A 15,963-nucleotide genomic window follows, 5' to 3' on the forward strand; every position below is an offset into this window, starting at 1 on the left:
TAAGTAGGTCAGCAATCTGTACCCTCTTCACTCTCATAATGATGTTGAGGAAATGTTTTTTATACATTTTAATGTAAAAAAAAAAAAAACTCTGATAAGGAGGGACTGTGGCTTTCTCAAGATGTTATTAACCAACCTGTATAAATCAAGAATAAATACAGACAAGGTTTCGTCTCTTTTTAAAATGTATAAGATGTATCTTTTTAAAATATTATCTGTAATAATTTTAATTGCTAATTTCAGTTTCAGTCACGGCTGATCTGCTCTGAGAATGAATGGCAAAATTGTTTGGGTAAGTTCCTCAAAATGAATCACAAATTGTATCATTTCCAAAAACCCAGCGCTTGTGTTTTTACAAGAGACAATTCATGGTGGTTAAGTATCACTCACACGTGTTTTTTCCAGGCTTCGATAGAGATTTAGTTTTTTACACAACATTTGAACAATCAGTGATTCAAGCAGTGCTTCTGCTTTGACGTTGTAACTCTGTTGAACAGGGGGGAATAGCACTTTGCTTTGCTCCACATTGAGCTGTGACAGTAATTTCTGTCTTGATCAGTCTTGTGTGTGATCTAAAGAAAATGAAAGACATTTGCACATAATTAGGACCCTAACAAAGTCCATGCCTTTCAAATGTGTGTAATTTTTAGCAACCTACACATTACATAATAGTTCAAAACTGGTGAGACGTGACATGATATCATTTTTTTTATTTAAACATGCAACACAAACTGAATTAAGAGCATATTGATGTTTTATGTCTGATATAATCATGTAAAGACATCAGAAACATTGCAATCATAATAAATACATGTAACAATTGAAATGTATTACAGTTATAAATAATTAATTTAAGGGCATGATAGTGTTATTCATTCTATTATACAATAGATAAATTATTAAAAGAACACATACAATGTGTTTGTATTTAATTATACAGTATATGACCAAACTAGGTCTAATATGAGTCTATCATTGTTCATAATGGTTAAAAAGATTTAAAAATATAAAGTTTTTTTAATTATGCATAGTAAATTATAGCATCATTAACTTTGGTTCTTGGTTCCAGTGCTTCTTGTTTTTTTTGTTTCTGAATCTAAAAAATAAACAGAGAAAGTTTGTATTACAGTGTGTGCAGAAAAACAAACACATTAATTAATAAAGCAATAAGGATATTATTTTAGGGATAAAGCAAATGAATCTCCTGCTGCAAAATACAACAAATCTTAAATACACGTACTTGTAGAGGCTCCATTCACTCCAAGACGAATTACAGAATTCATCCCTCGCTCTCACACACACTGCCATCCCTTTTTTCACTGGCACCTGCTGGCTTTGTGTGAAGTAAGTCTGAGCACAATGAGAACAAATATTAATACATATAATAGTAATAGTTTATATATATATATATATATATATATATATATATATATATATATATATATATATATATATATATATATATATATATATATATATATAGTGAGAACAAATATTCTCATTAATAGGAATAAATCCATTTTAAGTTAAATTAAAACAGATCTTCTTTTAAATTATAATAATATTTCAATATTTCTGTTTTTACTATTTTTTTTTTGATCAAATTAATGGTGAGTATAAGAGACATTAGAAATTGTAATTATTCCAAACTTTTAACCGGTAATTATTATATATAAAATAAGTTTCAAACAATACCTTTGGCGAGTTCGGTTTGGAGCAGTCACATTTTTTTCCTTTCCGGCAGCGAATCTCTTTCACTTGGAAGATGAGAGGGAAGTAGGAAGATGGTGTGTTCCAGGAGTGTGGATAGCCAACTTCTACAGATGTTTTATTGATCCTGCTAATAGCCACCACATCAGGCCTCACTTAAAAGTGGAGAAAACGATGTCAGCAACATTGTTTCATATTCAGATGAGAGGCATATTACTTCAATATTCTAAACCCCATCTTATCAATTTTTTCAAGCGCTCACCGATATCCATGATGTAGAACTTTTTGTTGTAGGTCTCTACAACAAAGCTACTTCTGAAGTATATGGTCAGGTTGATGCGGTCCACCTCCTCTGAATAAGCACAGTAGTCTTGATCTAAGCATGTGATGCTCTGTCCTTCGGAATCCAGACTGCAGCTGATGTTGCTTCCACCGTGAGACCTGGATCAGAATCACACAGTCAAACTTTTTTTTTCTCCACATTCCTCACATCATTGCAGATGGCAGAGCAAGTTAGGGAAACTTACCGTGTGGCTTTGATATGAGCAACATGGCCGTGCCTGTTCTTATCCCAGGTCCAGGAACATTGGAAGGAACCTCCATAGTTATTTGTTGAACAATGGATGTAACCTTGTTTGGAAATTAAATAAATAAAATAAATGCACATTATAAAAATCGTTTGCAATCAAGTGTTTTAAATTAATACTTAAGCAAAGACTCATTAAATTGATCAAAAGTAACAGCAAAGCCATTTACAATGTTAAAAGATTAATATTTCAAATAAATGCTATTCTTTTGGACTATTCATCAAAGAATCCTGAATTGTTTTTATGATGGTTTCGACAAAAATATTAAGCAGCACTACTATTTTCAATATTGATAATAATCAGAAATGTTTCTTACACACCAAACCAACATATCGGAATGATTTCTGAAGGATCATGTGACACTGAAAACTGGATCTTCTGGAAGGTTTGAAACCATTTCAATATTATGAAAATGCTACACAATGTAAATGATGGGTCTACCTTTCTCAGGAGTGTTCTTGATAATCTTCTTGAAGGTCCACTGAGCCAGCACCAGTGTGTGGTTTAGGTAGGAGCCCTCCTCGTTGAAACAGGAGTAATTGGCCCCCTTCCACCCCTCCACTGTGTCCATGATCCTGTTTCCTTGAGCCTCCAGATTTTCATCTTTGTTTTTGGTCCATGTAACATTTTGCCCTTCGTAGGCTTCTCCACAGATAAGTGGCACTTGTACCATGTTTACATCTTTACCAGCATCTACATTCACCACAAGCACTGATGACAGACAATTGGAAAATACAAATTAGAGGTGCAACTATATAAAAACAAGCCAACATACAATAAAATCCAGTTTATAAGCAGAGCTCAAGTAAGAGTATTCCAAGTATTTCAAGAGTCAAGTAAATGTCTAGGAGAAACTATACAAAATAAAAATTCTTCAGACATGACTCAGAAATACAAACCATTCGGTTTAAGTGTCCAGTAACTCTCAGTTGTTTTGATGGATCCTACAGTAGAGGACTGGAGAAACATCAATGTACCTAGCAAGAGAAAAAACATCTGTTGGTAGAAAAAGAAAAGGTTTACTCTATGGTCATTTGCCTGTCATTTTGCAATAGAATATTTGGCTTATTGTTGTTATGCGTGTTAAATTGGTAAATCCTACTTCTGCTTTTGTCATACATTTATAAAATTGTCAGTTTAAATATAAAATCTTTGTCGTTAAGCAAAACTACTGCTTGTGGTGAACTCTTAGGCTAACATGAATTACTGAACAAATATTTTATACATTTTAATTTTAAATAATATTTAGTATTTACAGTATTTCAATCAAATAATTAAGTGGTACATTTATAAAAGAGACTTACCTTCGATCACTCAAAAATCCAACAAGATTAACCTCGCTTTGGTTTGTTGTGTTTTAGTGTGCAAGCTTATAAGTAACGTGTCAGGAGGGCAGAATTTCCCTGGCCAGGAAAAGTCCAGTGCAGGTTATAGAGGAACCAAACACAGAATGAGCAACTCCAGAACCTGAGCTCTCCTCGGACTTCCTCTCACTTCCACTGAATCTTCTCACTATCACTGAGTCCTATCTCTTCTCTAATAATGGTCTAATTTATATACAATAACGAAGCCCATTCAGGATAGCATGACGCTTTTATTTGACTGTATTACATTTGGCAGGAAAAGATAAGACATGAAATTGCTAATTGGTTTCCAGAGTGGAATACTGAGATTAAAGGGTGGGAAAGAAATTTAGTCAAATATTTATTTTCCAACACCTTGGGAATTTTTGCCACAAGTTCTCATCTGAAAGCCAGAGGATGATTTACCTGGTTGCGTTACTGTGTTTGATTTGCTTGTCCCTACTGTTTTTTCCAATTCAAAAAATTCCCCTTTTAACTCAGATTATGTCATTTAGTGATTTGTGCATTAAGGGCTCTGATTAAAAATTACACATGAAACACTGATGACACTATTCAGCATGACACATGAAAAGTGTTCTATAAGGTGCCTAGATAACATTTAAAAAAGAAAAGAAAACAAAGAACTGTTGAAAGTTGCTTTAAAAAAAAAATGGTGTCTGAGAGTTGCAGTTGGTGGTCAGTTGGTGTGTAAATGTAAGTTTGAACCACATTTTTCTAGTGAGAAATTATTTAGTAAATCAATATAAGGTCTATTTTGTTGTAGATAATCAAACCGAAATCAGTTTCATAATGTATACCTTCCTGAATAACGTCCATTGATAGGACAGCGAGGCAAGTCCTAGGATATCAGACACAGCCATTCTATATGGAATACTAAAACATAATTACCATGGTAAAAGTATTAATTGAAGGGTGATGTTATTTCAACCCAAAGAGCAAAATGAAGTTAAAAGGAGGAGTTTTTATCCATTATTTAAATTTAAACTAATTGTATTGCATTCTCTAACTAAGAAACACAAAAAAAAAAAAAATTATCATTATTTCTGCCTTCTGGATAGTCATGAGAAAAAAAAAACTGAATCTTTAACAAGAGGACAACCCTAGTGAAAAAAAAACCTTTAAAATACATGTATTTCATACTAAGTATACAGCAAAACCATTAGCATATTTACTGACATATCGCTTGAGACTTGTCTAATATATAAATTATAATTGGACTTTATTTGGAGTACTTCTTTATTGAAAAATGCACATTTCTTAATATTAAGCCTAAAATGTGTTTTAATATCACTATTAGTATGGATAGTATGATCACTGTATGACATCAGTCTTTAAATGCAAAATATTTAAAGTGTACCTATCTTTATTCGGACCTCAGTACTATTTCTGGATAACTAAAGTACATCAAGTACAAAAGTTGTTGTTGCAATTTAGCAGACAAGTCAAGTCAAGTCAAGTAATTTATTATTGTCGTGTACAAGTTACCAAGTTAAATGAAAAACTTACTTGAATGCTACTCCACAGACTATAGACGGACCAAATACAATAAACCTCACTGCTATATAAACAAGACAAATATACATATATACAGAAATTACCAAATGATTGCTAAACCATATGACAATAAGATAATCAGTGACAAAATAAATAAGTGACATAATAAGTCATGATAATGCAGACTTTAAGTATATCAATTCAGTATATCAAAAGTAAAATTGCAGAGTTTTTATATTAAGTACGCAATATGTAAATATAAAATTATTTTTTATGTAATTTTATTAATCTATAATAAGTGGATATATGGTGGAATTTCAAAGTTGTGAATAACTGTTGTGCTTTTCTTTTCCCTTCCTTAAATATTTCCACCTTTTCATGAAGCATGCGACTACAATGGGGAAGAAACAATGCTGACCTTCAACATGCTGGATTGGGATGCAGATAGAGAAATTGATTTTGAAGAGTTTTATCTGAAGGTCTGCATTATGCTCTGTAGTGAAGGAAGACATTCTCTTACAAAACATGAGCACATCAAAAACAGCCACTCCACACTTACCACAACCATACAGGACCTACAATATCTGAGCAAAAAGCCAATTCCCCAGCAGGAAAACCCCATTTAGGCCAAATTCCCTCTGTCTTTATCACTGATATTGGTTTATGAGATCAAGAAAAGCTATGCTGTGATCAATGTCACATGTGCTGAATTGTTTCTGTGTAGGTAGCATCATGCGGAAAAGACCTTCATCCATCGCCATTCCTGCTCTGTGTTTGTAAGAAAATAAACTTAATGCTTAATTGAAAAAAAATAAGTTAAGTGAACTTGACAATTCCACGTTACTTCATTTTTGCGATTTTTATTCGAAGTTTATTTACTTAATCATTTTAAGGCAACGGGTTTCCTCAATTTTTTTAAGTTAAGTCAACTAATCACTTTATTACTAATACTAATCTGTTTATTCTGACTATTGTCTGATGTAATAAAGGCAAGTTCCTTTTTAACCTCAAGAGTTCAGCGCTCCAAAAAGTTTTCACCAGTTTGACAAAAACAAGGATGAAGTACAGATTGTACAGCTACAAGTGCTGCTTAAATATTTAACTGTTAACAATGCTTAACATCATTCACCCTCTAATGCAAGTAAACCACTCATATGCGACCAAATTTTGCACAAGGTGACTAAAAATGTCTGTCATTAGCCACTGACTTAAAATTTTCACATTTGACTCGCTAATGATCGAGGTCGACGCTAAGAAGTTTAGTACAGATATATGTACAGATATAATTTTTTACCGTGAGAGAAGCATATATACCACGTAAAGATAATTAACACAATGTAAATGGTGTTTTCCTGTTATTTTCTGTAAAAATTACAGCTCTTTTGGAATTCCTTAATATTGTATCCCTTCGCATTAAAATGAAGCCTTTAAAGTCACCATGCCCAAAATTGGCCATTCTTATTTTTTATGGAATATTGCAGTATTTTTTTTATCAATTATTTATCCATGCACATCCATCCATGCAAAATCCATTCATTCAAGAATCCTCCCGAGTCTTTTTGGTAGAACTAATGCATAAGTAGCAATCCCATTGGCTAGGACTTAAATTTGTTTTGATTTCAACAAATCAGTTCACTGAATTTTAAGTAAACATTATGTCAAAAGTCTGGCAGGCGAAATGTACTACCTAATGACAACTATCCAATGTGTCTGCAGAGAGAGTAGTCAATATATAAGATTCAGATAAGAGTATGTGGATTGTTGTTTAATCAAATAATAACTTAGTTGGGATTTAATAATAGAGCATTAAATCAAATAAAAATGAAATCATCAACAGCGCCTGAATTTAAGGGAGTTTCAGAAGTTCACCAGGTTGTGCATGGATGCCCAAAAGAAGTTTAAGACGGAAAAAAAACAAGACAATGACACACAATATGTGGAAGATGTCACCAGATGAACCTCAGAATCACAGTTACTGCACTGATACTGTACTTGGGATATATAAAAAAAGTGCCTTCTGTTTATTCTGACTATTGTCTGATGTAATAAAGGTAAATAACAATAGTAGTAGTAAGTATCAATAGTAAAATATAAGAAATAATGAAGTATTTGTTGAGAATGATATTGTAGCAATTTGTTCAATAATATACGTGTACTGTATCTATTTAAGGTATAGAGCCCAGTTGTCACACTGTTTACTCCGCTGAAAATTTTATTTTTGTAAGTGAATTTCTGTAAAATATAGTTTTGGCTACACAAAAGCTATTTCTACATTTCCAACATCTCTGCCCAAGAAAAAGATTCAGTTTATTAGCAGGGGTAAGTTGTCACAATGTAACCTCAGTCAATACAATTATGAAACAATTGTAATATACCTTTGTATACCAATACTTTGTAATTGTAATATACCAATTGACAACTACCCTTGTCTCCCGATATTCATGGCCTACTATATACATATAGTTCCATACATTTTGACATAACTTCCCTTTACCCTGAACCCTTTAAACCTTTGAAAGTTTCTGCTACAATAGTTTATTTAGTGAAACTGAGCTTTCACACAGATACAAAGCAGAGAGAAGAGACGAGGGAGAGGGAGTTCACTTCCCACATTTACCACTGAAAGGGAAGTTCTCTGGTCACCTTTCAGCAGATGACAACAGTGTCCTGTGAAACTGTCCTTTATGAATCTCCTTTACATTTGACACATGTGGCATTACTTAATAGGTTTTATGTAAAAATGTTATTGTAGATTTACAGTAGAAATAGTGCATTTGCAATTTTTTTAATTCTTGTACAGTCATCTCTCATGAATGTTTTAACTTAAAGCATAAAGGCCCCTTGTGGATTTTCTACATTACAGCCAGAAGAGGGCAGTAGTGTACCAGTTCTGTGTAAAGAACTGGCCTTCTTATTTCTGCAGTCAGTAGCTGAATTCAGATATGCATTTTAAGCTTGGGATCAGTAATATTTTGTTTTTGAAAGAAATGTAAAATTTTATTCAGCAAGGATTCATAAAATTAATTGAATGACAGTATCAAAAAATTATGTTACAAAAGATTTCTAAATGTTGTCTTTGAACTTTCTATTCATCAATAAACCCAGAAGAAAGTATCACTGTTTCCACAAAAATATTAAGCAGCACAACTGTTTTCAACAATAATTAGGATGATTTCTAAAGGATCATGTGACACTGTAAACTAGAGTAATAATGCTGAAAATTCAGATATACCATCACAGGAATCAATTACATTTAAAAATATGTTTTAAAAGAAACCAGTTATTTAAATCATAATAACATTTCACAATATTATTGTTTTTACTATATTTTTTGGTCAGATAAATGCAGCCCTGGTGAGCATATGTGACTTCCAAAACATTTGAAAATCTTACCAACCCAAAACTTTTGAATAGTAATGTAAATGACAGAAATAGATGGGTAATATGGCAGTATGTAGTTATGAACTCAGCAAGTGTTTCTTTCGGAGTTCTGGATTTTTTACTGAATGCAATTTAGCTATCTGGTCGTAGTCCTGAGGTACAACTAAAGATATACTTAAAGGAATAGTTCACTTAAAAATGAAAATTCTGTCATCATTTACTTAGCCTTGAGTTTTTTCAAACCTGTATGAATTTCTTTCTTCTGCTGAACACAAATATATATTTTGATGAATGTCAGTAACCAGACAGTTGATGGACCCTACTGGCTTCCATAGTAGGATAAAAATACTATGGAAGTCAATGGGGTCCGTCAACTGTTTGTTTACCGAAATTCTTCAAAATAACTTTTTTTGTTTAGCAGAAGACAGAAATTCATACAGGTTTGTGCAGTGGAAAGGTGGTTTTACATTAATTTAAGATACAATTGACTGTGTTTACGTGAATATTCTCCAAGGCGGGAATTTTTACACAATTTTGAGTTTCTGACAGTTCCCCAAAACAGCAGTTCATCAACTGCTCAGATTTCAGGAACACACTCGAGCCGCATAGCCTGTAACGCAGCGGCCTTCTCGTTGTTTTAATATTGCCATCATTAAAGGGTTAGTTCACCCAAAAATGAAAATTCTGTCAGTATTTACTCACCAGTATTTTTACTCATTGGCAAGTTTCAATCCCTAAAGAAGCCTATGGAGGAGTGATCCAGCTCTCAGATTTCATCAAAAATATCTTAATGCGTGTTCCGAAGATGAACAAAGGTCTTTGGTTGGAACAACATGAGGGAGAGTAAATACTGACAGAATTTTCATTTTTGGGTGAACTATCCCTGTAATGATTTATCCCATCCACCCGCGACCCACCTGCAATCAATCAGAATGTTATTTTTTTATTAGGCCTAAATGTTCCGTTAACGTTGGCCCACCCACCCACGGATTATGAACAGCGCCTCAAATTGGACAAAGCTGTTTTTTGTTTGGAGGTACAAAAATACAAAATACAGTCTCTCAAAGTATTTAAATACAAATTAGGCTACATTTGATCTGATTTTTTTTTTTTTTTTTTTTTAGGGAAAATACAAATTACAAAATACTCAAAAGTAATTAAATATTTCAAATACATGTAGGCTAATTAAAATACTGCCAATCTCTGAGGGAAAAATGAAAATTTTCATTTTTAAGTGAACTATTCCTTTAAGTGTATGATAGTGCTAAAATGGAACTATTGCAAGGATACTTTAAGTTCACTTTAAATAGCTTGCATTTAAATCCTAGTGATATTAAAACACATTTTAGGCTTAAAATTAAGAAATGGGCAATGTGCAATAAAGAAGTCCTTTAAATAATGTTTAATTATGATATTTGTCAGTATGTCTCTAGCGATATATCCGTAACTATATTAATGGATTTGTATTATAGCCTATTATGAAATAAATGTATTTTAAATACATTTTGGTATAGGTTTTTATTCAGTAGGCAGAAACGGGGGAAGAGAAAGATCATGGAAAAGCACAGGCTTTTGAAATCTTTCTAACCTTAAAGGTCCTGCTATCATGATAACCGAAGCCACAACCAGAAAGCAAACTGAAACAGGAAGCCTGTAAAAGAAACATTTTATCACTTACCCACTTGCTCTACACACAAAGAGTTACAAGAGCAATGTAAAAGATGTCAAATGTCTGCCTGGAATATAACGGCCGAAGTGCAGACTTAACATTTGTACACAAATAAGGACAAAAAGTGCTGTATTTCCTATAGCTTAATAAGAAGAAATAAGTTTAAAAGTTAGCATGAAATGGAAATTCACCCTACCTATTTTGTAAAGGCATGTTATTATTGAATGTGAGCGATTCATTGATGTTTAATGTTTTTAATTGTTTTGACCCTGTAATTTTGAACCACTTTTAATTACAACTTGAGCTCCCATTAAAATAACAGACTTTTCTCTAGTGACATACTTGTACGCCAGACTACTCCAATCATTTAGTACGCTTAAACACAGACCCTTTCTTACAATTTGTCATGGTGTGTGTAGGCAGGAAGCACTAGGATACGAGGAATACGAATTGAAGCACATCATACTCAGAAAAGGAAACACTGCCGCTATTATAAAGGAGCGAGAAAGGGCATGGCAAACAATAGCGGATCGACTGAATGCGTAAGTATCTACTGAAAACCTCATAATTATACATTCAAGGAGTTACTTGTCATTTGCTCAAATGAACAACTGCAAACTTAAAAATGAAAAGTGGAAGTCAATGTTGTAACGTGTGAATCTGACAGCTGATTAATTTATGTTACTCTTTTTTTGTTACACATCCTATCAATATTTATACAGAACAAACATGAGTGGACCAAAGAGGACCTGGCAACAGGTCAAGATCAAATATAAGAACATTTTGCAGACTGGTAAGTGTCTGCTAAAATATTGACTATAATGTATAAATGACTTAGAAGGTGCCTGCTCACATATTTTATTCTCTTACTTATTTTAGCTGTTAAAAAAAGGCTCATGTGTCTGGCACAGGGGGTGACCCACCATCCCCAGAATTCACGCCAGCAGAAGACCTGGCCCTCGATATAAACAAAGGGAGGCCTGTTTTAGAAGGTATCCAGGGGGGGACAGCCACGGACTCTGTCCCACCCATGGAAACTTCCCCCTTCATACACGGTACATTATTCCACTACTGCATATGCAACGTAATCAAACATTTTTGTAGATATGGACTGACTGACATCGTCTTGCAGACAAGTGACCTCATTAAAAGAAACACATTGTGACATCCTCACCTTTGTTGAATACACGAAAAAGCAATAAATCAACAAATCAACTGAAATAGTTAACAATGTATTGGTCTCTGATCAGTCTGCCATTGACATCATCTGGAAATATTGCCGGATTGTCCCAGTCCATCTCCAAGGCCACTCTTGAAACAGGACTTAAGAAGGCCAAATGCCATTTCTATTCGGGCCCTTGTTCTTGCATGGCCAAGATTATATGTGCGTTGTGCTGCTGTCTGGGGGTCTGCAAAGGGTGTAAGTAAAAATGTCTGACAGGCATAACCCTTGTCTCCCAGCAGCACACCAGAGAATTCACCTGAGAACACAAAGTGTTATGGTTACATCAACGTAGAGTCAAACCTTTGACAATGTCATGATGGTCAAGATGCTCATCCAAACAAATTGGGTGACTTACCTTGTGATAGTCGCTGGTTAATTGCAGAGGCCCGAAAGACTCGGGAAAAATGGACTGAACCAGGCCACTTTGCCTCGATATTGCTGAAGATGCAATGAGCATCACAGATCATCTGAAGCAATAAGTGTTGAGGTAATTTAATGCACATAATAAATGTATGTAGTTGATAGTAGGTCTAATCATAACCCACTCTTACCTGAACATTGATACTATGAAAGGATTTTCTGTTAACAAAATCACCTTCATGTGCACCAGAGGGGCGTTTTATCCTAATGTGTGTGTAGTCCAGCGCACCAATAACATTAGGGAATCCTGTATCAAAAAAGGAAAGAAAAGTATTCCACCTGTTCTAAAGTTTCTTTTGTGATGTGTAGCCTAATTCATGTTACCTGCTATGTTGTAGAATCCTTCCTTGATATAGTTCATTCTTCTGTGGCCGGGGAAGGTTATGAAGATGTGCGTATATCCTTTTAATGCCAAATACACACCTCTGATGGTGTGGCAAATAGTGGCTTTGCTAAGATTTTCAGCATCTCCTACTGCATATAGGAACATACCACTAGCGAAAAATCTGAGCCCAATACAGATCATCTGTGAAATGGTCAAGGCATGGCTCCGTGCGGTGCGGTGCTGAATTTGGGACCCAACAGTCTGCACAGGTAGCAGATGCCATCCCCAGAAAAGCGGTAACGCTCTTGCAGGTCATTGTCGGGAAAAGCCAATGGGTCGGACCTGTCCCGAAACACTCTTTCACGTCTGAAAGCCCTTCTCAATATAAGTGCTTCATCATCTACGATGTCATCCAAAAATGGGCATGCCATTGGAAAGGACGAAACATGTGTTTAGAGCTACTTATATTGCCTGACTTGATTGACAACACTTTTGCTTCTTTATCAGCCATTTCTCTAATTCCCTTATCACATACAATAGCGTATTAAAGAACTATCTGTCAAACTTAGGTCAAACGAACAACAGCAGTCTTCAAAAACACAATTGAACAGTAACAATGCCCATATGGATAATTATTATTATAGTTAATAATGGTAGGCTACCATCATAATGTTACAATAATAATAGTACTTGACTGAATGCCAATATGTATCTGAGGATTTTTAATGCAGGCTGATATAAATTGCGCTGAACACATAGATGACAAAACGGAATAACTGACAAAACACATTGGTTTCTGATCGGCGTGACCGCTGACTGAACAGATAAGGCACCAGGATTGACTAAGCCTGGCTGTTAGCCTGGTCTGGAGCAGGATAGCTGCACAGAATAAATCGCCATGGTAACTTATGTGCTACTGCTTTCTTGAAACCGAGTCCCGGCTTAATTCAGCCAGGATATCTGGAAAATCCCGGCTTAATCCGCTATCTTGGTTTTGTGAAACAGCCCTCAGGAGTGAGGGAGAACATTGTGTTTACATACACAGAGAACAGATAGGGGAACAAGACACAGCTGGAGCAAATTAACCAGACCTTGTGAAGGAACTGAACACAAACGAGGAGCGGGAAAACTGGGACACAGGACTGAACCAAATACACAGAGACGGGGGAAACTAGATCACAAAACAGAACTAAACACACTGAAACGTGACAGTACCTCCCCCCTCCCCGGAGGCGCGTCCTCGCGCCATATAACATCCAAAGGGGTGGGAGGGTGGGCGACCTGGAGGCTGACGAGGGGGAGGCCGATCTGGAGCAGGAAGCCTCCAGGGCGGAGCAGGACGTGGGCGTGGCCAGGGCGGAGCAGGACGTGGGCGTGGCCAGGGCGGAGCAGGACGTGGGCGTGGCCAGGGCGGAGCAGGACGTGGGCGTGGCCAGGGCGGAGCAGGACGTGGGCGTGGCCAGGGCGGAGCAGGACGTGGGCCTGGCCAGGGCGGAGCAGGACGTGGGCCTGGCCAGGGCGGAGCAGGACGTGGGCCTGGCCAGGGCGGAGCAGGACGTGGGCCTGGCCAGGGCGGAGCAGGACGTGGGCAAGGCCAGGGCGGAGCAGGACGTGGGCAAGGCCAGGGCGGAGCAGGACGTGGGCGTGGCCAGGGCGGAGCAGACGAACCCTCGGGCGTCCAGGGCGGAGCTGTTAGACCCTCGGGCGTCCGGGGCGGAGAGACCCCCTCGGGTGGCCAGGGCGGTGAGGACCCTTCGGGTGGCCAGGGCGGTGAGGACCGTTCGGGTGGCCATGGCGGTGAGGACTCTTCGGGTGGCCATGGCGGAGCTGTCGGACCCTCGGGCGTCCAGGGCGGAGCTGTCGGACCCTCGGGCGTCCAGGGCGGAGCTGGCCCTTCGGGTGGCCATGGGGGTGAAGGCCCTTCGGGTGGCCATGGCGGTGAGGACCCTTCGGGTGGCCATGGTGGTGAGGACCCTTCGGGTGGCCATGGCGGAGATGTCTTTTCAGGTGGCCATGGTGGCTCTGGGAACCTCGTCCGAGAGGCCTCCGCGGCCCCCCTAGCAGGTATACTGCGCCCCCCCCCAAAATTGTAATGGGGAAATTGACAGGAAAGGGGGGATCCGGCAGCAAAGAGGGTCTTGGGCTGGGCAGGACCAGCGGTGAAGAGGGCTTTGAGCTAAGCAGGACCAGCGGCAAAGGAAACTCTGGGCTGGACAGGACTGGCGCAGGGTCGGCGGGCTCCGGCGCAGGGTCGGCGGGCTCCGGCGCAGGGTCGGCGGGCTCCGGCGCAGGGTCGGCGGGCTCCGGCGCAGGATCGGCGGGCTCCGGCGCAGGATCGGCGGACTCTGGGCTGGGCATGATCAGCAGGGAAGGGGGCTTTGTGCTGGGCGGGACCAGCGGCAAAGGAAACACTGGGCTGGACGGGACCAGCGGCTCTCGAAGCTCAGGGCTGGACGGGACCAGTGGCGAAGGATCTGGGCTGGACGGGACCAGCGGCGAAGAGGGCTTGGTGCTGGACGAAACCAGCGGGGAAGAGGGCTTGGTGCTGGACGAAACCAGCGGCGAAGAGGGCTTGGTGCTGGACGGGACCAGCGGCGAAGAGGGCTTGGTGCTGGACGAAACCAGCGGGGAAGAGGGCTTGGAACACACGGTCTCTGGCTGGACGGTCTCTGGCACAGGATGCTTCAGGATCTCTGGCTTTAGAACCATGAATGAGGATGGATAGCATGGCGAAGATGGTTGGAGCCATCACCGGGTTGATGGTGATGCGGAGACCTCTCTCCATCAGGATCCTGATGAGGTAATCCGTCAGGTCATGGCCAGCCAAATCCATCTTGTCTTGGTCGGTTATTCTGTCACGGTGTGTGTAGGCAGGAAGCACTAGGAGACGAGGAATAACTGCTAACAGAAATTTGATATACAAAAACTCAGGAACTACAACACTTACAACCATATAAACGCAATAACCGACCAGGAGTGAGGGAGAACACTGGGTTTACATACACAGAGAACAGATAGGGGAACAAGACACAGCTGGAGCAAATTAACTAGACACAGGTGAAGGAATTGAACACAATCGAGGAGCGGGAAAACTGGGACACAGGACTGAACCAAATACACAGAGACGAGGGAAACTAGATCACAAAACAGAACTAAACACACTGAAACGTGACACAATTGACTACAAGCTCACATCCAGATCTTCCTCCACCCAATCAAAAACCAATGGAAAGAAGTCTTTGCCTTACATTTTTTTTTCTTTTCTCTTTTCAGTAATCCATTTTACTCGACTCGGATGTAGGCTATGTCACAATAGGGAAGAAAAGACCTGTCACTACTTCACAACTTCACTATTACGACTTAAACAGTTCTGGGCACAATCACAGAAAGACCGAACAGCACATTTATTTACAAGTTAAATCCAGATGGGACATTTAACAAAAATAATTGGCAGCCTTTTTATGCTGCAATTTAAATCCTGAAAAGATCAGTATTTCAGACAAAGTTTTTTTTTTTTTAAATGACTTGAACAGAGTTCAATGTTTTGAATTAAAGAGAACTAAATAGATGATTTAACGATGGTTTAGGACATTAACTGTACAGAGCATAAGACGGATCTAAACATACAGCAAAGGGTAACAATAAATACACGAGGAGAAAGCCTGATAGTTTAGGTTATAGTGTGCACATTCTAGTCAGAAACTTCATTAACATGTAAGGCAGCTCTTTCTTCAATAAGAGGAGGGTAAAGGCTCTGTGAAAGGTGGTGCTTTTCCATCTTTTCCATC

General features: G+C 38.3%; 1 protein-coding gene across 2 annotated transcripts; it reads right to left on the bottom strand.

Moving 5' to 3' along the window:
- Window positions 1-226: 226 nt before the first annotated feature.
- il12ba (interleukin 12Ba) lies at window positions 227-15,566 on the bottom strand. Of its 2 annotated transcripts, none has more exons than XM_077248087.1 (10): window positions 15,424-15,566; window positions 10,125-10,187; window positions 3,197-3,274; window positions 2,739-3,008; window positions 2,238-2,340; window positions 1,973-2,151; window positions 1,696-1,865; window positions 1,241-1,350; window positions 1,052-1,096; window positions 227-572 (listed from the first exon to the last, which is right to left on the bottom strand). In XM_077248087.1, the coding sequence occupies exons 3-10, from the start codon at window positions 3,264-3,266 to the stop codon at window positions 455-457; spliced, it is 1,065 nt and encodes a 354-aa protein (XP_077104202.1). In that variant the 5' UTR covers window positions 3,267-3,274; window positions 10,125-10,187; window positions 15,424-15,566; the 3' UTR covers window positions 227-454. The 2 variants fall into 2 exon arrangements, with proteins under 2 accessions (XP_077104202.1, XP_077104200.1); XM_077248085.1 differs by having other exon boundaries at window positions 3,197-3,293.
- Between the last annotated feature and the right edge of the window lie 397 nt (window positions 15,567-15,963).

Source organism: Siphateles boraxobius, unplaced genomic scaffold (genome assembly GCF_051911475.1).
Source record: "Siphateles boraxobius isolate OS27281-9 unplaced genomic scaffold, OSU_SipBor_1 3, whole genome shotgun sequence".
Lineage (NCBI taxonomy): Eukaryota > Metazoa > Chordata > Actinopteri > Cypriniformes > Leuciscidae > Siphateles > Siphateles boraxobius.